The sequence below is a fragment of the Nematolebias whitei genome, chromosome 17 (genome assembly GCF_014905685.2).
Source record: "Nematolebias whitei isolate Nwh7 chromosome 17, NemWhi1, whole genome shotgun sequence".
Classification (NCBI taxonomy): domain Eukaryota; kingdom Metazoa; phylum Chordata; class Actinopteri; order Cyprinodontiformes; family Rivulidae; genus Nematolebias; species Nematolebias whitei.
The window spans coordinates 21,021,599-21,046,594 of NC_056514.1; the positions used below are offsets into that span (position 1 = coordinate 21,021,599).

Here is a 24,996-nt window from a genome sequence, read left to right on the forward strand (position 1 = left end):
CACGCACAATCATGAATATGTATGTCATGCCTATATGTAACTGGGGCTACTGAAGAAAGATGCACGTTTAATTCATTAAACCATAAACACTTTGGTCAGGAAACTTATGGTTAAAAAAAAACCATTTACAATCTGTATAATTAACATGCTGCAAGTCCAATTCATAAAAAAGATGTCTGCATGGGAGCAGAAGTTAGAAGTTGTTGCAATGAACTTATGACTATTTTTTCAAAAAATGGCAACATTTTTAAACATTTGCCATGTTCCACTGTGACTAAAATATGCATTTGAGATATTTGTAATTATTACATTGTTTTTAATTTGCATTTTACTCAGTATTTAAACTTTTTCACATTTGAGGTTGTGCTGAGTATATCGCACTTTGCACTCGAACCTTTTGTGCACGTCAACACCTGTGTTTTAGCAGACGCATTTGTTCAGCAGGTAATCGATTAGCACTAAGCTCACTACAATCTACAGAACGCCGCCTCTATGGGACCACATCCACCTGCACCAGCACTACACATACACAAAAGGTCAACCTCTAAAGCATCTTTAATTATTCACTGACACGTGTAGCTGCAGGCTTTGTTTATCACAAAACCATGTATCACTCAGCCAGGTTCCCTCTACCTGAATTATGGATGACCCCTGTTTGTTTTGTTGCTGTGATGCCACAGTGAACTGCAATCTGTGGTTGTTGTAATCTGGTTAATCCATATTGAGCTTTAGTTACAGAAACTCTCAGGGCTTAAAGATTGACATGCATTAAAAAAGGACATCTCTCGCATCCTATTAGAGGATGTATTTGTGTCAGAACATTAGAGTGGCCATAAGTGATGGTATACTGGGCTGCAGTCAACACTGATTTCAAATGAGGCCTACGTGTACCCGAGTTGGTTTTCAGGGTAAACGCATAGAGTTCAACTAAAACTAAAACTGCTGTAATAGCATAAATGTTAAAAAGTTAAATATAACCTTTTATAGGTTAAGGATAGCTGACTGGTTAAGGATGGCTTGCAGCTACTACAAATGTTAGCTTGCTATGTACAATACTGACTGATTGGCAGACATGTTTGTATTTCACAGGTCAGCTGTGGCATCCATCTTGAAATGTGTTGACTCCAAATGTTCATCAGTTGCAGACGATCATCCACTGATTACATTCTGAGAGATTCATTCAAATCTGCCAGGTGGTTCGTGAGATATTGTGCTAACAGACAGAGAGGGTTGACACCAAGAGTTAATGCTAAAGTTTTAAAAAATATTGCTCAATGTAAAGTGCTCGGAGTATGGGTTAGAAATCATGCTCAGCTACTACCACACTAAATTTTACCTCGATATCTGACCAGTTGTCAGAGTTTTAGCCGTTTGAGTGTTTGCTAAGGTCGATAAATTGTGGCGACCATTAAGCTGACTCCAAAAGTTGAACAATTGTAGATGTACACTAGGACTGGGCGATAATTCGATATTTTTTAAAACATCGAGATAATTTCATACACGATATAAAACGAGACTATATCGATGCAAAGCCGCGCGGAAACTGTGCGCATCATCCGCAGAGGGTTGAGACTTCATCCTCGAGCGTCCACCCTGAGCGTCTGCAGAGCAGCTCCACAGACAAGGGGCGTTTACCTTCGGGACAAATTGAGGTCACGGATTGGTCATTTGCTGACACGCCCACTGGATTGATTGACAGGTTAAAAAAAAAAAAACGAGAGCTGGCAGACCCAGCCACAGCGGTGTTCTGTGTTTATGTGTTGTTAATAAAAAGTTCTAAAAAATTTTTAAAAAACAGGGAGCGCTGGCCCTGCAGCCCACACATCAGACCAGCCCACCAGGAAATCTCCAGACCCTCCTGTAGCCACGCCGGACCTGATTTTAATTTGCTTGTGACAAATTCCTTAATTTCTCACCATTTCAGTCATGGCATCAAAGGAGGAGGAAGAGATCGCTTGCCTTTTGACAAAAAAACAAAAGAAAAGGCCAGATCAAGGATGGAGAAGGGGAATTTAATACATTGGTGTCGCATACAAAACAGTCCGTCGCCGGGCAGTTTATTGTGCGACACAGAGTACGCGATCGTAAAAATTGAGCTTTGCCCTGTGGGCGTCCACTTTGAGTCTAATCCAGTACGTGCGGACCTCCGCGTACTAGGCTCATACTCTATGTAAAGTTATACTTGAAAATCTGCAAGTTTTTCTCCCAGTCTGCTCCTTCACACGTCCTCTCCTCCTCTCCCTCAGTGAATACAAACCCAGCCCCTCACCCGCCTCCTGTTATGTCAGCTCCCAGTAGCTATGTTTACATGCGCAGAATTCTTTGACCGGATTGAAATGTTCTGTTTGAATAATTCAAATGTGTTGTTTACATGGGCACAATCTGTTCATGATGAGCGTTTACATGCAGCGGACTTTGTTCTAAACAGCAGTACTGACATGCACAGAGTGGTAAACTCTCCTTAAAAAAAACCACCGAAGAAGAAGTTCTACTTCCGGGTGAATGTAAACAAACCTGAGCACCCAAAATGGACCCGCAACAGGTTTTAATGATGGTGGAGACGTTATTGCACTCCCTGACTGAGCTACAGGTAATAGAAATCATTTTGAGCTCTTTAAAAGTTTCTAGTAGAAATGTTGTGTCGCTCACCGACCAGTTTTACTTCCCTGACATGCTAACATTATTAGCGTTAGCCAGGCGGAAATGGCAAAGTCGCACATGCGCAGTCAGGTCAGTTTTTCACCATCAGATAAAAACGAACAGATCAAGCGTTTACATGCGCACCGATCGGGTTTCAGATCGGCGTAAACCACCCGTTTTGTTCTGATCACAAATTATAACGGATCGCGCCGAATACACAAAAAATAACCCGAACGGAGTGTTTACATGACACACTTTTATTCCGACCGGCCATTTGATCCGGTTACTTGTGTCCATGTAAACATACCCACTGTGAACAAGCTAGATGCATAATGCAGATATCAGTCGTCACAATAGTTGACTCACAGCGGAGACACTCTGGTGACATGGATGTAAATTAATGATAGGTGTGAAAATGACTGGGTAGCTGCTACAAAGGAGAGGTTTGGTGTTCTCCAGGAAATTAACTGGTTTATAGCGGCACGGTATGAAGTTGTCTTCTCATTAAAAAACACGGAGACAGATATCCAGCTTAGGGTGATTTATTTGCTGTGTATTTACGCACAGCAGTAACCAGTAAAGCACAAACAGAAGCTCAAACAGCAAGGCTACGTCAGTGTCCTGAGAAAAAAACTCCAACGCACGGCACGCAGCTCTGCACTTTACGCAGAGCGGTGCATTCACTAGCGTCAGAACAGCCGCGGTACATTCAAGAGCACAGGAACTATGAAATTCAGAAAGAAACATGCCATACGTCTAATCCCCAAAATGTCCCCCGGGCGCTTTCAATAGCTGCCCACTGCACCACCTGGTGGTGGATGGGTTAAATGCAGAGACTAATTTCGCCATTGTATGGAAACATGCAGTGCTGACATTATTATTATTATTATAACCAAACAGAAACGAGCTCAGTAAACAAGCCAAGTACAAAGTACACAACAATGTGGGCTTTCTAACATCATTGTTAATAAAGGTTGAATGAATGTACTTCATTAGAATCGGACTTTTTAAAGAGCAACTCAGCCTTTCGTTATCTTTGCTCCGTATGTGTTATATTTAAATTTGAAGTGCACAGCTGTGTTTTTGGTTTTGTTATGCAGGAAAAAACTTTATTTTATTTTTGAGACATTTATTTCGTATAGTTACAGCTGTTAATAAATGTGCCTGTGTGATAATTGGGACTAAGCTTTGACTCAGAGATATATTTTTGTTACCGTACATTATGGAAAGAAAAATATTGAGATATATATCGTATATCGTCATTCATCTTAAAAATATTGAGATATTAATTTTGGTCCATATCGTCACACACCAAATGGTTATTTTTTGAATGTTTCACTAAAATCCATTCAGTGGTTCATGAGAAATTTTACTAACACTATCAAGACACATAAACACACACACACAAAAAGAAACAAGCAAAAATATTACCACTTTCCTTCGCCGGCAGGCAGACATGAACAAATTATTAACACCAGAGAGACATCTGTGGAGCACGGTCCATCATCCGTCTCCCTGCCAGGATTATTGGTGGTTCTCCCACAATTTTGCTCAACAAAAATGCTAAAAATATCCAAACAAAGAGCATCTCTGACACCTCAGTGGTTGGCATGGTGACGGCCTGAGACAGCGATGGAGCTCGTCTGACAGGCCTGTGAGGTCACACCTGAAAGAACAGAGCGTCTCAGCTTTGACCTGTGGTTCTGACCTGTCGACTGAAACACTCCAGGGTTGCACTGGCAGTAGCGCGAGGCAAACGCCTCCATCATACGGTCGATCTTCTGGGCTTCACCCGGCAAGCGGAAACTCCACAGGAACTGCCTACAACAGAAAGGTGTCGGGTGAAGCAGGTCGGAGCTGATACGGACTCGTTTTTTTTTAACTTCTACACAGAGTCACGCTTCTGACCGTAGAGCTTGGACGAGGTTCAGGTCTGCAAACTCGTGCAGCTCCACGAAAGCCTGAAGCACCTTGATGTTGAAGTCATCCCTGTTTTAGAAAAGACAAAAAATATAACACTTTTGAAGACAGTCATATTGAGGCCTGAAAGTAGTTTTCCCTGCATTCCTGTCGTTCTTGTGCACATGTGTCTTATGATTCATTTCAGACGTTCTGCAGGTCTGGAAGCAATTGAAACCATCGGTAGATGCTGAGGAGGGAGGGGTAAAAATAGTAACCAAAAAAAAAAAAAACAAGAACAGACCCACCCTTTATGTGAGAACTTTGGCTGTTGGGGAGATTATGAAGAAAAAGTCAACATCTGCGGTCAGAGCCGCTCTGATCTTATTTCTCCTTCGCTGAGCAAGAATCAAGCTGGTTCTGTTCTGTTCAGCTCAAACCAAGAAACTTCAGACACGAGTTTTATGTAGCAAAGTACTGCTGGAGGCCTGACGATGCTGGATTACAAGAAACCTGCAGTGTAATGTGACATTTTGTGATTTAGTTGACGAACACTTTTCCATTGATTGTGTTTTTTTTTTAATTATTTTTCCCAAACATTTATTTTACTATCTAACTCCGTGCTATTTTAGTCAATCATGTTTCAAAACGTCAAGCTCAGTCAGGAGCTACCATACCACTTTATTTATGAAGCACTTAAAACAGCAACAAGGCCAAGCAAAGTGATGTACAACAGACACAAAAAAATGAGATGAGCGTTATAATTTTTGGTATTTGTAACTTTTATACTTTTTGAACTTATCTTTTTTTTTTACTTTTTTTACTTAGAAATGCATTGCAATATCTTCAATTCCTTTAAAAAGTTTTAGAAAATCTGTTTCGGCATACTTTCTCTTATTTTATTGTTGAAGTTACTTTTAGTTTTTAGCTACTGTTCGCTGCTTTTAGTTAGCCTTTTGTAAACGTTTTCTTTTATTAAAGGCGGATTTATACGTATTCAGATGTAAGACGTCTGATCCCGCTGACACATTTGTGAGATGTTCTTATTTACATGGACATTCTTCACCCAAAAGACAAACTGTAGCAAGAAGCCCCGGTAAGCTCTCCCACTGCAGCGCAAACAGAAACAACGCAGCGACGATACAGCTTTTTATTTTTCCCGCCTAAACATGACCACAAAGTTCGGACCAATCACACGAACCGCAACATGTACCCCCACAAATGTTATATCAAAAAGACCGGCTCGGTGCCGTGATGATGTGTGCTATTACTTTTATCGGTGTTTCGTGTTACCATGGCGATGTAATTTGCAAACAAAGATGCCATTTTTCCAATACAAACACATGACATAGCACCTCACACTACCTGCTGCTGTGAGGTCACATGACTTAAGAGGTTCATGAAGAAATCCCAGAAAGTCACTTTTGGATTTGTTTGAAACTAACAGAAAGTAAGCATTGCATAATGTTTGGCGCCATTTTGATTCAAGATGGCTGCCACAGCTACCTCAGCAAACACACAATTGACTATAACTCAATCATTCTTTAAGCTATTGAGCTGAAATTTAATATGCTTGTAGCCGAGTGTGAGTTGTTATACATTCCTAATGCAAATCAAATATCCAAGATGGCCGCCTCAGCTAAAATGGAAAAAGTATGATAGCTCAGCCACTTTTAGTGATATTCAGCTGAAATTTGTTGTGTTGGTACCTCAGAGCAAGGATCATTAAATACTGAATTCAAATCTAAACATTCAAGATGGCCACCAAAGCTACATTCAAATGGCTTTAACTCGGCTATTTTTACACATAGAGCTGAAATTTGGTGAGGTTATAGCTGAGAATGTTCCCCATCACATACTGAATCCAAATAAAAAAATTCAACATGGCCACCTTAGCTAAATAGAAAAAATGACTATGACGTTGGTTTTTTTTATTTGTTTTTTTCATCCCGAGCTGAAATTTGGTATAGAGGTAGCTGAGAGCAAACCCAAACACATAGTACTGACAAATCAACAATTTTAAATTGGCAGCAACCAGACAGTCCCCGTCAAAGTTTCTCCAGGAACTTTCTAGTTCTATTTCATCCCTCCTGACCGCCAGAGGGCGGTGCTGAAAGCACTGAATGTTCCCTTCGCGCATGCGCTGATTCGAGTAATAATACCAACGGAGTCACAGGTGTGACACGGATGACCAATCAGAGGCTATATAGCCCGACGTCATCCGCTGCTCTGCTCCTATTTTCTTCTCGCGCGCGGTTCAATTCAGGGCTTCAGCCCTTTGGACCTTTTCTGAACTTTTTACCGTCGTCGGAAGCCCGACTGCCCGTTTGCGGGAGTAGCGTGTTCGCCCTCCTAGGGCTGCGACGGTTTAACCCTGTTCAAAGGTATTTCTGCTGTTTCGTTGGGAACTACGGCGGTTTCCGCCTCTCCCAAATTACAGCGTCTGACTACTATGTGTGTGATTCAACACCGGTGAGTAGTTTTCCTTATATTTCGCCGTTGGTTAGCGGTAGCGTGAGCGGGGGTTAGGAGACCTCCAACCGCGTGGTCGGCTGGACTGTGCTCCGACGTTGTTTATGACTACTATGTGTGTGATTTAACACTGGTGAGTAGTGGTTCTTTGCTTATATTTTGCTATTGGTTAGCGGTAGCGTTCGCTCCGCTCTTGTTTACTGGAGGCCTCCAACCGCGTGGTCGGTTGGACCGTGCTCCGAAGTTTGTTTATTACGTAGCCAGCTGAGTTCCTGGCCTTGTTTTATTTGGTGAAGGCGAGTGTTCTCACCCCCTCTCCCAATTGTCCTCTTATCAGCTGAGCTAGTGGTGCTAGCCTCTCTGAGTTTTCACTTTGTTTTAATTGGTGAAGGCGAGTGTTCTCACCCCCTCTCCCAATTGTCGTCTTTTACCAGCTGAGCTAGTGGTGCTAGCTTCTCTGAGTTCTAACCTTGTTTTTAATTGGTGAAGGCGAGTGTTCTCACCCCCTCTCCCAATTGTCCTCTTTTACCAGTTGAGCTAGTGGTGCTAGTCTCTCTGAGTTCTAACCTTGTTTTCATTGGTGAAGGCGAGCGTTCGCGCCCCCTCTCCCAATTGTCTTCTTTTACCAGTTGAGCTAGTGGTGCTAGCCTCTCTGAGTTCAAACCTTGTTTTAATTGGTGAAGGCGAATGTTCTCACCCCCTCTCCCAATTGTCCTCTTTTACCAGTTGAGCTAGTGGTGCTAGCTTCTCTGAGTTCTAACCTTGTTTTCATTGGTGAAGGCGAGCGTTCGCGCCCCCTCTCCCAATTGTCGTCTTTTACCAGTTGAGCTAGTGGTGCTAGCCTCTCTGAGTTTTGACCTTGTTTTCATTGGTGAAGGCGAGCGTTCGCGCCCCCTCTCCCAATTGTCCTCTTTTACCAGCTGAGCTAGTGGTGCTAGCCCCTCTGAATATCTTGGGCATAGCTGGGTAAGGAGCATGGACGGCTCTCACTGCTGTACAGTCTGTGGAGCCATGCTCCAGATAGATGACGGTCACGACCTGTGTCCTGCCTGCCTTGGACATGACCATCTGGTGGATGCCCTGTCAGAGAACCCCTGCATGAATTGCAGCTTCATGTCGCATGCTGTGAGGGCAGCCCGGCTGGCCCAGTTTCGCCCCAAACTCGGCGATGACCTCCCGCCTTCTGGGCAGGAGGCTCCACCTAGGCGCTCGAAGCGCCGGACTGAGGCCGCAGTCTCTGTGGCCCCTCCTGGGAAGAAGCGAGCCAGGTCTGATAGGGGCCTCTCCACAAGGGTGGAGCAGCTCTCCGCTGAATTAGCGGAGATGAAGTCCCTTTTTCAGGTACACCAACTGGGAACTGAACCAGTGGCAGCAACTGGACTCTCCTCCCCACCCATGCCTGAACTGGCTGTGGAGGAGGATGTGCTATCCTTGGCTGCCTCTGCCTCTCACTTTTTAGGTGAGGAGGACGGGCATTCATCTCGAGTCTCAGAGACAGCTTCACTCTCTTCTTCTCGGAGTGCAGTTAGTGGGTCGGGTGACGGCTCGATGCAGGACATTATGCGTATGGCCCTGAGACAACTGCAGCTGGACGTCCCGCAACCAGAGGCGTCCACCCCTGGAAGTGCCTTCTTCAGGCGCGGACTGACCCCTCCTTCCTTTTCTGTCCCTCCATCAGAGGAGTTCCTGAGGGAGTTGCATGGTTGCTGGCGGGACCCCAAGGCCTTTGCGCGCCTCTCTGCAGATGGCAGAGTGTTGGCGGCCATGCATGAGCCGGCTGCAGCAGGCTTGGATCGCATGCCAGCGATAGAACCTGCTGTTGCCTCTCTCATCGTGTCACCAGATGAAGCTCTGCGCAGTCATGTTCGGTGCCCACGAGCTCAGTGTCGTGTCACGGATGAATTCCTCTGCAGAGCCTATGCCGCCGGAGCGCGTGCTGGCCGCCTAGGTAATTCCTTGGCACACCTAATGCTTGCCCTCTCCGCGTCCCTTCAGGGGACTAGTGGTACGACAGCAGCGATGGGCTTTAACGATGCAGCGCTTCAGGCCTTTGCACTAATGACGAGGGAGCTTGGGCGTGTGATGTCCTCCTTGGTCCAAGCTCGCCGACAGGTCTGGTTAGCTCAGTCAGCATTGACTGAGCCATGCCGTAGAGCCCTCCGTAATGTCCCAGTGGTGCCGGGGGAGTTGTTCGGTTCGGCTGCCTTGGAAGCACTGGAACGGACTGTCCAGGCACGACAGAGAAGGCAGCAATTTTCGAGCCTTAGCAGGCCAATGCCCCCTCCACCTCCTCGGCATCCAAGGCACCTGTCGGCTGGCTCCAGCATGCAGCCGCCGCCTGGGGGTCATAACCGGCCGGGTGGTCCTTACCCTCATGCGGTTCAGCAAAGGCCCAGCAGGAGCTCTCGTGGGTTGGTCCACCGACCAGCTGGGCAGGCTCGGACCAGGGACTCTGGCTGCCGCCCCCCCACGGCCCCTAGGGGTCGTGGAGGGAGACGGTGATGCCATCAGGCCGACCGTCGGATATTTCTCCCACCAGCAGCTCAGCTATTGGGTTGCTCACGCCGTGGACCCATGGGTGGTTGCCACTCTGACCCATGGTTACCGGCTACAGTTCCGACGGCGGCCCCGTATCTCAGGCCGGGTCAAGATGACTGTAATCGCCGACCCGGTGAAAGCTCAAGCACTAGACCAGGAACTTTCCGCCCTCCTGGCCAAGGGCGCAATAGAGGCAGTGGACCCTCTGCAACAACCCAGGGGCTATTACTCGACTTACTTCCTTGTGCAAAAGAAGACGGGCGGGTTTCGTCCCATTTTAGACCTGAGGGGACTCAACCAGTACCTAAAGGAGCTGCCCTTCCACATGCTCACAACAGCAGAAGTCCTTCAAGCTGTCACAAGGGAAGAATGGTTCACGTCTGTAGACCTGAAGGATGCATATTTTCATGTGCCTATTGCGGCAGAACATCGCCGCTTTCTCAGGTTTGCCTATCGGGGTCACCACTGGCAGTTCCGGGTACTTCCATTCGGGCTCTCTCTCTCCCCAAGGGTGTTCACTCGGTGCGTGAAGGCAGCCCTCTCTCCTCTGCAGGCCTGCGGAGTGAAGATTCTGCCGTACTTAGACGATTGGCTTCTCTGCGCCCCGTCTCAGGCCTGTGCCTTTCACGACACAAACCGCCTGCTCGCTCATATGTCCCAGTTAGGCCTCAATGTCAACCTGGAGAAGAGCTGCCTGATCCCTTCCCAGACGACCACCTTTCTTGGGGTGGTTCTGGATTCATCTTCAATGAGAGCTCGCCCATCCGCTCAAAGGGTGGCCAGCATACTCCAGCTGGTCAATCGGTTCAGGCTGGGCAAGCAGCTCCCCTATGTTGCCTTCCTGCAACTACTCGGCAAGCTGACATCAGTCACTCGGGTGGTGCCCTTAGGCCTGCTGTCACTTCGCCCCTTGCAGAGGTGGCTCAACAGCTTTCGCCTGGATGCCAGGCTGCACAGGCATCGCAAGCTCGCAGTGACGTGGTCATGTCTTCATGCCTTGACTCCATGGAGGGACGAAGATTATTTGTCCAGGGGTGTCCCCATGGGAGTGGTAGTGTGTCGCAGGGAAGTGGTCACAACGGATGCCAGCTCCATGGGATGGGGGGCTGTATGGCAACGCAGAGCGGTTCAGGGCCGCTGGGGTCAAAGAGACCATTCCAAGCATATAAATGTGCTGGAGCTGCGTGCAGTGCACTTGGCACTCAGGCACTTCCTGCCTCACCTGGAAGGGAGGCATGTACTTGTTCGGTCAGACAACACCTCTGTTGTCTACCACATCAACCATCAGGGGGGCACCAGGTCAGCACAACTTCTGAGTGTGTCCAGAGAGCTCCTGGAATGGGCCTCTCCTCGCCTGTCCACCCTGCGGGCAGCGTACTTGCCAGGGCGACACAATCAGGTCGCAGATTTTCTCTCCCGCCAAGAGTCCCCTCCGGGAGAGTGGTCCCTCCACAGAGACATAGTGCTGATGATCTGGGACCGTTTTGGTCAGGCAGAGATAGACCTGTTTGCGACGGAAGAGTCGACTCAGTGTCCCCTATGGTACTCTCTTACGGGGGCGTCGGGTGCGCTAGGCCAGGACGCATTGGCTCATCCTTGGCCAAGGGTCCTTCTATATGCCTTTCCACCCCTTTCTCTAATTTGGCCAACCCTTCAGAGAGTCCTCGAGGAGGGCCACAGGATGCTGCTGGTGGCTCCGTATTGGCCAGCGCGACCATGGTTCCCACTGCTACGAAGTCTATGTCAGGGCGTCCCATGGTGTCTTCTGACCAGAAGGGACTTGCTGTCTCAGTTGGGGGGACTGATATGGCACCCCAATCCTCAACGTCTTCGGCTGTGGGTGTGGCCACTGCAAGGCTAGGACAGCAGCTGACTGGAGTTTCGAGCCCCGTCAGACGCACCATCCTGGGCGCCAGGGCACCCTCTACTCGTCAGCAGTACGAAAACAGGTGGCGCCTGTTTTCCCAATGGTGTTCGGATCACAACAAGGACCCAGTCTCCTGTACAATACCCACCATTCTGGAGTTTCTCCAGTCTCTACTTGGTAAGGGTCGCTGTCCTTCGACGCTTAAAGTTTATGTAGCGGCAATATCATCTAATCACGCTGGCATTGATGGCTGTACGGTAGGGAGCCATAATCTAGTCTCTCTTTTTCTGCGTGGTGCCCGTAGGTCACACCCGCCGACAGCTCCACGAGCACCAGGTTGGGACCTTCCCTTGGTTCTCGAAGCTCTGTGCCGTCCTCCTTTCGAGCCTCTGTCGCAGGCGGACCTCAAGTGGCTTTCATGTAAGACGGCTTTTTTGTTGGCTATTACCTCAGCAAAGAGGGTCAGCGAGCTACATGCTCTCTCAATCAGCCCCTCATGTCTCAGGTGGGGCCCTGAGGGCTCGTGTGTTACCTTGTGGCCAAACATTGCATTCGTACCAAAGGTGTTGTCTCACTCTCACTCTAACCAACCGTTGAGGCTGGCACGTTTTCAGCCTGCGCCTGGTGAGGGGTCTGCATTATTGTGCCCGGTAAGGGCACTGGAGGCATATGTTGCAGCTACTGCTGTGATAAGGCATTCAGACCAGCTGTTTGTGTGTTATGGAGGCCCTAGGTTAGGCTGTCCTCTTTCCAAACAGCGCCTCTCCCACTGGATTGTGGACGTCATCTGCCACGCCTATGCTGCAGGGCCCGGCTCCCTGCCGGTCGGCTTGAAGGCTCACTCTACCAGGAGCGTCTCCGCTTCCTGGGCTGCCCTGAGAGGGGTTCCGCTGGAAGCAATATGTGCTGCTGCATCATGGGCTTCCCCAAGCACGTTCACCAGATTTTATAGAGTTAACGTGGCCACCCCTCATCCCCTGGGCCAGGTTCTTCTACAAGGGTCCTCTGGGCCTCCTCAGTGAGGTAGGTGTTAGGATTCCTTGTGACATCGTTGATATTAGTCATTCAGTGCTTTCAGCACCGCCCTCTGGCGGTCAGGAGGGATGAAATAGAACGAAAGTTACGTATGTAACTACGGTTCTATGAATCCCGGATGACCGCCAGAGCTTCTCCGTCACTCAGAATCCTTGCGTTTCGCGAGAAGATTCTGTAGGAGCAGAGCAGCGGATGACGTCGGGCTATATAGCCTCTGATTGGTCATCCGTGTCACACCTGTGACTCCGTTGGTATTATTACTCGAATCAGCGCATGCGCGAAGGGAACATTCAGTGCTTTCAGCACCGCCCTCTGGCGGTCATCCGGGATTCATAGAACCGTAGTTACATACGTAACTTTCGTTTTATCTACTGCTCTGCTTTGTTTAGCTTTACCAACACACTCACTTTCAGCTTCTTCAGCAAATTTCAGCAGTCAACAATGTCTCAGACATGGTTTTTGCAGAAACTGTGTTCCGCTGGTATATATTTGTCGTTTTGTTAGAAGCTGTCTTGTGTGATTCAATGCAGATCAGACCATTCAGAAAAAACAAGGGTTTCCAGACACATTTATAGGAACATTAAAGAATCTCTTTGTGGAGTTACTTTCTGCTCCCTCATTGTGTTCAGTCTCCATCTTTGTTCCTCCTGTGTGTAATGACAGGTTCCTGTTCTTTGCATTAAAGCTTAATTAGGGATAATTACTGAGTGTGGACCCTCAACTTGGGTTTATTAGGACTTCTAGTGAGTATGTGGCGGCTTTGATAAAACTCTCCAGAACAGGAAGTCATCCAACACCGTTTTAATTCTGCTTCAGTCAGAGTGTGTGCTTCACTGACTCAAGATGCAGCTTCTGTAAAAACAAAAGGCCTATCAAAACTTTTTCCACTTGTTTTTTTTTTTTTGCGATACGAGAATCTGATTTAAATCAACTGTCATCAGACACCAGCATGAGATGTGGGACTGCATGTAGTTTATAAATGCTTCTTCGTAAAAGAACCTGAAAGTAATTCTTGTTTTCAGGCGTGTGAATCCTGCCGACACAACAAGAAAACAAACTTGGACTATTTATTCCACACATTGATAAAAAAAAAATGCACAGTTTTGTGTGCCAAAGTTTTAAACAAAGATGTCACACAGTCTGTATAAACTCTGGTTTAAACTGATGGCAACAACTTTGTGCAAATGTTGTGGAAATAAAAAAGGTCCACTGAGATTATAAATAAGATCTTGCAAGTTTATGTTTAACGATGTTAGACCAGCTCACGCTCTTCATCTTCAAAATCTTTATTTCTATTTAATCTTTGAGAGATTTATCCTCTGAAAGTTCCCTTTAAACCCGCGAATGACTCAGACATCACTTTGCACCTGAGTCTCATTAGAAATGTACACATTTATGGTATAAAAATGCAAATTAGCCCCTGCCCTTTCTCCATGCTTCGCCTGGTTCCAGCTGCTCCCCCTCCACTGAGCTCAAAAGCCATTCTTATATTTTACCACCTCATCAAAGAGCGAACACTGCTGCTAATGTTAGATAAATCAGTTCTGACAGGTCCCTCACTGCACGTTTACACCATCCTCAAGCTATTTGCTATAAGCTAAACCCCTCCATCTATTATCTTTACACCATTATTCCTTTCCAGGTCACGGGGGTCACTGGTGCCCATATCCAGCAGTCACTGTGTGAGAGGCGGGGGACACCCTGGACAGGTCTCCAGTCCATCACAGGGACACATAGAGAGAAACGAGACAAACAACCGTTCACTCTCTCACTCACACCTAGGGACAATTCAGAGTTACCAATCAGCCTAACATGCATGTTTTTGGTCTGTGGGAGGAAACTGGAGTACCTGGAGAAAACCCATGCATGCACAGAGAGAACATGCAAACTTCACCCAGAAAAGCCCTTGGCTTGGATTTGATCCTGCAACCTTCTAGCTGAGAGGCAACAGCTCTACCAACTGAACCACCGTGCCACCAGATTTGAAACCACCATCTTCTTCCTTTTCTTTCAGCTTTTCCCTCTTTAGGGGTCGCCAAAGCAAGTCATCTTCCTCTGTTCTCCCTCCAGCTACCTCAACGAACATGTCATTCTCTGAGGATTGACTAAAACAGTTATTACTCCATTCCTTGTCATCATAAATTATCTTTGTTTAAAAATCTGGCATAAAAGGCAGGAAGCCACTTGTATTCCATCAAAGGATACTGGTCTTTATTGTCAAAAAGGTTTACATCTTAATAAGTTCAGAAAGTGTATATGGACTGGAAAAGGCTCTACGTTTTCTCATTTGAAAAAAATATACAAGTGTTATTTTTGCTCCAATTAGTTGCCCATTTAAATTTGTGTGGTTTTAACAGAAGTGATGGTGTATATTTTGTGCATGTTCATGATAAATAGTGTTAATGCCATCTACTAAAACCATAACTTGACAGGTGTTACAAAACTTCCAGTAAGTGCAGAAAACCAGTCTTACCAGGAAACAAGTCTGGATTGAATTTACTGTCATAAGACACCCAAATGACTAATACCAGGAGGCGTTTGATACCTTGAAGAAATTTCATTTTACTTGTATCATTCTTCAGTTTGTTGAGAAATACCCAATAGTTTTAAGTATTTACATAAATACAGTTACAGTTAACACTTAACACAGGTTGTTCGTAGGTTATGATCGTTGATTAAATCCATTAAAAGACCATTTTTCATCAACTTTATGATTGTACACGAGTCACAATATAAAATGTTGAGGTTATAATTAGAAGCGTGCTGGCCACCACTCAACAGTTAACTGGATAAACATTGTCAACTTTTTTAGTTTTAATTTGTTAATTTACATGTCACACTACAAAACTGTAGCAATTAGAGAATATATATATATGAATTAAATAAATAACTTACCCATCCCCCACCACCTCACACTTAATGGGTTGCATTGAACAAACAGCTCTTAAACAGGCGAACTGAAACCAAGTGTCGTACTTTTATTAGCCGTACAGTAAAACTGAGTGAACAAGCCTGCAGGGATGAAGAGTAGCTGAAACAGCTAAAACATTTTGACTTCCTCTTCCTTAACAACAGCAACACCCCGCGGAAAAATGTTGCTGCTGGTGAGGAAGAGCAACTTTTTTCATGCTGATTTTTACATTTGTGCTCTAAATTAGCCAGAATAAAAAGACATACAAGAACTTTTTAAGATTTTTTTTCTCTAGGAAACAGAGCATTTAGATTTGTGAAAAAGAAAAGTTATACAAATAAGAATATTAAGAATAAGAAACTCCTCCTTCAGGGCCAACCCTACTCCATTTCTCTTTCTATACACACCATGGTAAAACAGTTTGAACCCTGCTCCTAAGCTGCGAGCCTTGCTGCCCTTCCACTTAGTCTCTTGGACACATAAGACAGCTACCTTCCTTCTCTGCATCATGTCAGCCAGCTCTCTACTTGTACCTGTCATTGTCCCCACATTTAGAATTGCAACCCTCAGTCCTAAATTCTTGACTTTCCTCTTCTCCCTCTGTCTCCTGACTCATTTCCCTCCTTATAGTCTTCGCCAGATTTGAAATCATCCATCCATCCATTATCTTTTACCCATTTCTTCCATTTAGGGTCACAGGGTTCGCCAGTGCCTATGTCAAGCAATCACTGTGCAAGGGACGGGGGAACAACCTGGACAGGTCTCCAGTCCATCACAGGGACACATAGAGACAAACAAGACAAAACTATTCACTCTCTCACTCACACCTAGGGACAATTTAGTTACCAATCAGTCTAACATGCATGTTTTTGGTCTGTGGGAGGAAACCGGAGTACCCGGAAAAAAAAACACGCATGCACGGAGAGAACATGCAAACTCCACCTAGAAAGGCCCCCGGACTGGGATTTGAACTGGCAACCTTCTCGCTGAGAGGCAGCAGAACTAACATCTGAAACAGTGTCGCCCCGCTTTTGGCTACCATTCTACAATTTTTAGCATTTAGCTAGCTTTTTGTTACTTTTGGCTTTGAACTACAGTTATGTCACTTTTAGCTAGCCTTCTGATATTTTAATTTCTACCTACAGTCTTGCTACTTGTAGCTTATAGCTAGTCTTTTGTTACTTTTAGCTTTTAGCTATGATTCTGACACCTTAAGCTGCTGTTCTACTACTTTTAGGAGATAGTCTTTTGTTATTTTTAGCTTTTAGCTAATGTACTGCTAAATTTAACTAGTCTTTCAAAATTTTTAGCTTTTAGCTAGCATTTTGTCACTTTTGATTTTAAGCTAGTGTTCTGCATCTTTCAGCTATTTCAGTTTCATCTTTAGCGGTTTTCAACAGAGTCATTCAGTTCTGTTTGTGTGGTTTGTCATTATTTTCAGACGTTTGAACATTTTTATTGTTGATCTGTTTCCTGCAGCTCTGATGCAACAGGAGGACTTAGCTCAACAAGACACCCACAGTAACCCTAAAAAATATTTTGGATTTATTTTTCACTCTTAATTTAATAAATCTAGTCCATCATTTTCTTCTTTAATCCCAGTAGGAGGTGTAGATCTCCTGTAAGGAGGACTCTGCTCACCGCTCGCCTAGGTAGTCTCCAATAACCGTCTTGTTGAGGCCCTCGCCTTTGTAGAGGAACTGGGCGATGTCTTCAGGGGTGTGCTGCAGGAGGTCGTTCTCCAACAGAAACTGGATCCCCTGCAGGGAAACGGGTCATGTCAGTCACAGATGGACGACGGTAAATGATCACAAGACAGGATACTTCACAGCAGGGTACCTTTTTGGGATCCATGTTGAATTTCTTTCTCCCCATAGCGATCTGTTTGTTCCTCTGGGAGGTTTTGCTGAAACACAAGCAGAAGCGTGGAGATTTAACAGGTAAAACGTGTTTTAATTCAAATGAAACCACACTTAAACATCAGATTTTCCAACTAAATATGACAATAGCCTGAGTAAGATATTTATGAACTATATATATATATATATATATATATATATATATATGTATATATATATATATGTATGTTGATACTGTATTTTAAACTAACTTGACAAATACAGGCACAGATAAAATCATAAAACTTAACACCACAAAGAGAGATAAAATTAGGCACAAGTGCAAAATAAAGTGAAAATATAAATACATTTCAAAGTTTTTAATTCTTTGGGTTATTATAGAATATATGCACCGATAAAAAAAAAGCCATTTGAAGCCACTTTACATCACATATGTCAGACCTAACAGTTTGACAAAGTTCTGGTGTTTCCAGCCTTTAGGTCAGCTGCTTAACAAAGAAAAAAGATCCACATTGAAAACAAGCGCTCTAATAAAACCTACCTTTCCCCGACGCACGTCAGTTGCTCAATTTCTGTCATGACTTCTGCGATCTCGAACTTTAACCTCTGTGAGAAACAGAGCAAAGCAGACTTGTTTTATTGCATTGTGCTAAAAAACCGAGGCCTGCAGAAAAACGATCTGCAGGCGACAGTTTATCACTTCTTACTGAGCAAACAGACGCACGCTTCTATTTGCATAATTTAAGGCGTGCAAAGAAAGCCACAGGACTGCCGCAGTCAGTCTGCAGTTTAAGTTTAAAATAATGAAACAAAAACTTGAGAAACATTACTAAATACTACACACAGATATAAAGCAATATTTTGACTAAAATAAAACAAAAGTAGCTCTTTAAAGTGTATACAGTGGCATGCAAAGGTTTGGGCACCCTATGGTTCAAATGTCTGTTAGATAAAGCTGAAAAATAAAACCTTTTCCTTTGTGCAACAATGTTCACTCAGGTCATCTGGACAGTTTCGTTTTATGCTGAGACGTTCTGTCCTTCATCCAAAGGACTTCTTCAGTCCAAGAAGCCACAAACAAACTGGAGAACCACAAATACCACACTCCCATAGTAGAAAAGCACAGTTTGTTGGTGATAAGATGGTTTCTGGGGTCCGCCCTCTCCCCCTCAACTCGTCTGAGGCAGTCATGCCAAAATGGTTCAAAACACCAAAGTCCATGCTCATTAATCCAGGTATAAATCCAACAATGTTCAGTCAGGTCATCTGGACGGTTTCATCTTTTTGCTGAGACGTTTCATCAAATCGTCCTTCATCCGATTGGTATTGGATTTGTAACCTGGATTATTGAACATGAACTGTTGGCGTTTTGAACCATTTTGGTACGACTGCCTCTGAGTTAACAGGGGAGAGGGCGGACCCCAGAAACCATCTTATCACCAATAAACTGTGTTTTTCCTCTATGGGAGTGTGGTATTTGTGGGACTCTCAGTTGGTTTGTGGCTTCTCGGACTGAAGAAGTCCTTCGAATGAAAGATGAAACATCGCAGCAAAAACAGAAACCGTCCAGATGACCTAACTGAACACTGCTGGATTTGTAACCTGGATTATTGAGCATGAACTGCTTGTATTTTCCTTTGTTTTCATTAAGATTTGCACTTAATTTGTCCCTATATAATCAGCTGCCTGATCTCTAGAAAAAGACTGATCGACACCCACTAAGCGATGCAATCGAAAGAGATAGGAAAGCATTTTGTAGAAGCTGCATCTTCCACTGGTGATGCACTTATAGAAGACATTTCAGGGCACGCTGAAATCTGGAATAGCAGAAAAACTGAAACAACAGAGTTGCTCACAAATTTATACTAAACTGTTAAACTGGTAAAAGACCATAGAAAAAATGGAGCAACACCTGGTTGAAAAAGAAAAACCTTTTCTACATCCTTAGCTCTGGTTTGGTGCTGTTTGGAAACAGCACAATAAAATACATTTGACCCAAACACTGCACTCATTCTGCAGACAAGTTATTACAGAAGGTCCACCCAGAGACTGGTTTGATGCTTGTATTCTGTGCAGACGGCACACCGTATCTATCGTAATGAGAACACACCTCGATGTCATCAAGCAGCTCTTTCTTCCTCCGTCGGATGCTGGACAGCTCATCCCTCTCCTCCAGAGACAGATCCTCCGGAACTGAAACACAGGACACACGTTTCGTTGGTGCACAGCTCACACTTCGGCTTCAACTCAACAAAACCTGTCCAATAACGGGGTTTCCGAGTAGCAAAGGACCACAGTGAACCGTAAATCCAGTCAAATAAACCCTGGAGTTAAATCAGCTTGAAGATCCGCCTTACAGTGACGAGAGCGCTGCAGCTGTTTCACGTCGTTCAGCTGGAACGTCAGGAGCCTGGAAGTTCATAATTAACTGGAGAACAACGGAAGGCGAAGAGTCTTAATTATTCCACTTGAAAGTGCTCCTCCATGTCCCTCCTTCTCCATTTGGCTCAGAGGGGGTATGCTATTAATAAAACTAATCCAGATTAGGTTTTCTTTCATTAGATGAGAGTTTTGCGGTTCAACGCAGCCTTCAACCTCGATTCATCCAAGCCCCTGAGTGTTTCCCAGCTACAAGTTAATATGAGCTTCATAACTTAAGTTTGGATTTTTCATTCTTCCGTTCCGCTTTTATTTTAAATTTCCCAAGTGCGCACTATACTTATCAGATTTTGACATCTTTTTGAACTACAGAGTCTGGAAAATATTTGGACTGCAAAGAAGCAGAAGTGCCGTTATTTGCTGAAAGTATGTGTGTTGGGGGGATGCAACAAGGAATCTGCACTAATTAAGTAAAACAAGGTCACTGGACTGAACAGCATTCAGCCCAAGTGCTGCACTCAGGAGTGTTGTTAAAGAAGGTATAAAAACAACAGTGTTGTGTAATCCTGATGGAGAGCAGGTCTACAGGAGGGAGAGCTGTGGGATCTCCTTTGCAGACCATGTTTTAACAGACACCAATGAGAGATCTGAGTGAACAGTGTGACAGTATGAAAATAAAGAAGTTAATTAAAACCGAGGAAACAAATCAGCCACTGGCCAAAAGGATGGCTCAACACTGAAGAGCAACATCATCAGGCCAGGACTCTGTGGTCTACACTCATCTCCAGGCCAGCGGTCACTCTTTCAGGAATGAAGATGTTCATATCCTTCATAGAAAGGAACGATTGTTTGAGAGAGGAGTGAAGGTCGCCATCTTTGTGACGAGAACCCATCCATCATTTAACGGGCTGAGGCCTCCTCGTTCAATTGTCACCTTCTTACAATGCTGTTATCACAGCCCTCTGCGCATACCGTATTTTTCACCCTATAAGTCACGTTTTGGTTTTTTTTGCATAATTTACATGCCCTGCGTCTTATAGGATGAAGCGACTTATTTATGGACTTTTCCCATATTTATAAACCAATTTTTGGCTGAGGTATGACCGTTTTCATTCATTCTGACTGAAAAAATTGAACACTACCATTTTCTGCCGCTAGGTGGCACCAGAGTAGTAAGGCATGCTGTTGTATCATGTAATAGGTAAAAGTGTCTATTAATGACAAATTCAAAAAAGTTCAAGACAAAAAAACTGGACTTTATTTATTATACTTTACTTGATACGTTATTGTTTTTGTCTTGAACTTTTTTGAATTTACCATGTCCTGGATGACTGAGAATCTTCACCAGCTATTAATGACACGGTCGGCTTGCCATAACCTGCCACCTTTGTTCTGCTCGCTGCTTGGAGCAACCGTCAAGCCAGCTTCATTTTGCTGCACTGCCCCGGCGAAATGCAGCTAATTTGACCACTGAAGTGCATTTATTAAGTAAAAGTCAACTGAGACGCACATTTGCTATAACTTCAAGCAAACAAATAATTGTTTTAGGTGCTTTTCTTCTTAAATTTCTAATTCTAAGAAATGTGCAGCATTCCTCCTTCCTGATTTCCTCCCTGTCTGTGCGCTCCTGGGAGCAGTGAATACTTTTGAAATACAGCTGATTTGCCCGTTAAAAGTCCTTTTATTAAGCAAACGTTAGACTGAGAAACACCTCTGCTATAACGTCGAGCAAACAAATAATTGTTTTTAAATGTTAATCTTGTTAAATTCTTGTTAAAGTCCTCCCATGCACACCCCAGAGGCCGCCATTTGGCAGCCAATTGATTTTTGGCCCAACACGGGTCCACATTTCCAGGTTGTCAGCGGTGACGCATAATAGATGTTACGTAAACAGTGAAGCAGCATATTTATGGATTTTTCCACTATATTAGACATATTTGGACTGATGCAACTTATAGGGCAGAGCGACGTTTATGGCGGAAAATACGGTAGTACTGGAAGTGGCCATCAGGGAACTAACGATCAATTATTAGGCTGATGGTCCTCCTTTTGCATGCGAACAGCTAGTTCTGGCAGTCACCAGCAAACTGGTTGATCCACTATGAGAAGGTACTATTTATAAGACTGAGTTTGCTTGCAGCTCCTCAGACTGAAGAAGTCTTTTGGATGAAAAACAAAACATTTCAACGAAGACGAATCCGTCCAGAGGACCTGACTCAACCTTGTTAGATTTATCTACTTGGATTATTGAACATGCATCAGGGCGATTCTTGAATGGTTTCACTTGAGAAACGTTTGCTAATGTTTGAGCCCACATTGAAGGAACTTGTGTCAATCGGTCCTGCAGGGTAACTGGAACATGATTTCTCTTAGTGAGAAAAGATGTACAGATGTTCTGGGATGCACAGATTAAAACCTGAGGCAACAGTGCAGGTTTCAAACATTATGTAGCTCTTTGAGAAGATTATTATTATCACAGCCTTGATGTGTTACACATCCAATGCAAAGACGATGGTGCTCATTTTAATGAGACTTTGTCACCATTAATGGCAAAGCATTGCCATTTCCTGCCAGTTGGCTCAACTCCATCTTTAAAACCACACATTTGATTACAAGGAGCCCATACGATTAATCTTTCTATTCAAGTGGATTTTCCTCAGCAAAGGTGGTCCACCAATTAAATTGTTACCACACTTCCTGCCTGAGACTCTCAAGTCAAGACATAAACTGCAGCCATGGAGCTAAAGCTAGATGCTGCCATTCCACTGGCTCGAGTCAGCTAAAATCACTGGTCATAGAAAAGACTAGACCATAGATGTGTTACTGTAGATGGTGGGATAATTGCAGCTGGTAAAAGAAATCCAAAAGGCTCCAGGAGGGCGGGGGGGAGGTGGTTATAATTTCCCCTAAAACCAAATCCTTCCAAATCTACTTTTAACAGTAAATCCCCCACTGCTCTTCACACCCAAAACTAACAACTGTTGCTGACCACCCACTAAACCCAAAGGCTTTAATGGTGGTTCAGCTACTGCAAGAGATACATAACTCCATACGTTCTAAAATGCTTAGTTCGATCACATGTTTAGGTTGAGAAAGAAAAAAAAAATCAAAGTGCAAGGACTTTGGAAAAAAAACAGGATTTGAGATCCTCCCTAAAACCAGCACTGAGTGAAAATCCCACTCTCACTTACCACGGGCTCTAGTCCCGGTCACACTGACTCGTGCCGGAGAGGAGTATTATCCAGATTCAATGGCTTTAAACTAGCGACTTTACCCACCATAATGACTTTAAAAGTGGATGAGCTTAAAAAAAAAAAACATAAGATAAACCTTTTACCCAATTTATCCCACCACGTCACATGCAAAGGAAGCAGGAGAGACTACTTCCTCTGGATCCAGGTCCTAATCTGAATCGTCCTGTCCCCAATCCCTCTTGGACTGGACAAAAACATGCTCTGCATTACAGCCCAGGTCATATAGAAAGACAGACGGACATGTGGCGGCACATGCACACGAGATGCACCAAGGGCAGCTGGCTCTAATCCCATACACTAACCCTCCTCTCTTTAAATCTGTCAAAGTGGGAAATGATGTTTAGAACTGCAGCTAACTGCCGTCTGACTGCTTGAACTCTGGCTCAAACCATCGACAGTGCGATTAGCAGATGTGACTGGTGGAACTATCTGCAGAGACACCAGACAGTAATGCAGGAAGATCAGCAAAGGAAAAAAGAGCCAGACAAACTGAGGAGAGCAAGGTTACAGGAAGAGATAAGGGTCAAACTTATGGAAGTGTACCAGTACACACAGGAAGCATGATAAAGGGAGGTTCAATCCCGATCTTTAAAAATCAGCATAAGGATTACAATTTGTCACGGTTTTGCAGTGGTGGGATGTAACTAAGTGCAAGTACTTTGTTACAGTACTTAATAATAAAAATAATAATAATACTTTATTTATAAAGCCCTTTAAAACAACCACAGCTGCCACAAAGTGCTGTACATATAAAATCAAGAACATTTAAACACATCAAACAGTTGTTAAAACATTAAGGTCAATAAAAAAATAATAAAAATGGTGCAGAACAAAATTCAGTCTGTGCTAAAAGCCAAGGAGTAAAAATGTGTTTTTAAAAGAGTTTTAAAACTGGACAGTACTTAAGTACATTTTCGTGTATCTACTTTACTTAAGTAGTTAAACGTGGGTACTTTCAACTTTTACTCCACTACATTTTACATGAAGTACCTGTACTTTCTACTACATTACATTTCTACAATGCGTTGCGTTACAAGTTACTTTCACATTGCGTTTTTTTGTTTGTTTGTTTGTTTGTTTGAAAGTAACCAATGGTGAGAAGGGAACTGGTCCATTAAATCACTGCAAAGTGGGCAGGTAACATTAGACCCGCCTTCAAGAAGAGCTGGACCAATGAAGTATATTCTAGTATATATGTCATTGAGCTGGGAGCACCAGCAGCACCGCTAACACACCCAATTATTATTAAATTATTCCTTCGTTAGATGTGTCTAATGTTCTTTTTGTTCAGGCAGACAACTTTTACTTAAATGTGTTTACTGCAGTTAAAATTACACATTGGTTTTGCTTTGTGTTAAATAAAAACTTTCAAAGGTATAATCATTCCTCGTTCTTATTTTGCTTAATGACATTTAACTCTGCAGGTCATCCCTGAAATTCTGACGCACAGAATCACAAGTCCAAGTGTGAACTGTGTCACAGAGTAAACACAATAAAAACATGTATTATCTGCAGCATTGTTCAGTAAAATGGCTCAACACTATTAATGTATTACAGAAAATATACATACTGTAGGCACACTTAAATATATTGTAGACCATATTAGGTAATACGTTCAGCAAGTGTTCCTTTTAATACTTTTAAGTACTTTTAAAAGCAATTACTTATTTACTTTTACTGAAGTAAAAACAATAATGTGGTACTTCTACTTTTACTAGAGTACATTTTTGTCTGTTTATTTATACTTTTACTTAAGTACAGTGTTTGAGTACTTTCTCCACTGCTGTGGTTTTGTAGCATTTTAAACCCAGGGTGAAATGGATCAGGTTGGACCAAAGTCTTCAAAAAGCCTAAACTTATTTATTTACCATAATAAGGTGCTGACATGGCAGCAAAACGTGATACGGATCCTGCAGGGAATAAACGCAGGTATGGAGACGGGACAATGTGCAGTGACAAGAGATCAATAATCGCTTTCAAAAACTCAGATCCGCAAAGAATCCATAATACAATTTACAAGAGTTCAGAAAAACCAGAAGCGTTGCCCTTTAAAGAGTTTAAAGAGGGTAACAACACTGTTCTGCCCACAGATGTGTCTGCCTTTGAATTGGCTTAGATTTGTTAACAGTGTTTCTTTGTTAG

The 24,996-nt window shown here is 43.9% G+C and overlaps 1 protein-coding gene across 1 annotated transcript in view; it reads right to left on the reverse strand.

Annotated features, from left to right (window-relative positions):
• Positions 1-24,996, reverse strand: part of LOC119423915 (cytohesin-3) — a 51,647-nt gene that overhangs the window by 11,863 nt on the left and 14,788 nt on the right. The window contains exons 2-7 of the mRNA XM_037691343.1: positions 19,332-19,414; positions 17,763-17,827; positions 17,202-17,268; positions 17,004-17,122; positions 4,549-4,629; positions 4,349-4,461 (exon numbers count right to left, since the gene is read on the reverse strand). Coding sequence (XP_037547271.1) covers positions 4,349-4,461; positions 4,549-4,629; positions 17,004-17,122; positions 17,202-17,268; positions 17,763-17,827; positions 19,332-19,414 — 528 coding nt within the window. The remainder of the gene's footprint in view (positions 1-4,348; positions 4,462-4,548; positions 4,630-17,003; positions 17,123-17,201; positions 17,269-17,762; positions 17,828-19,331; positions 19,415-24,996) is intronic.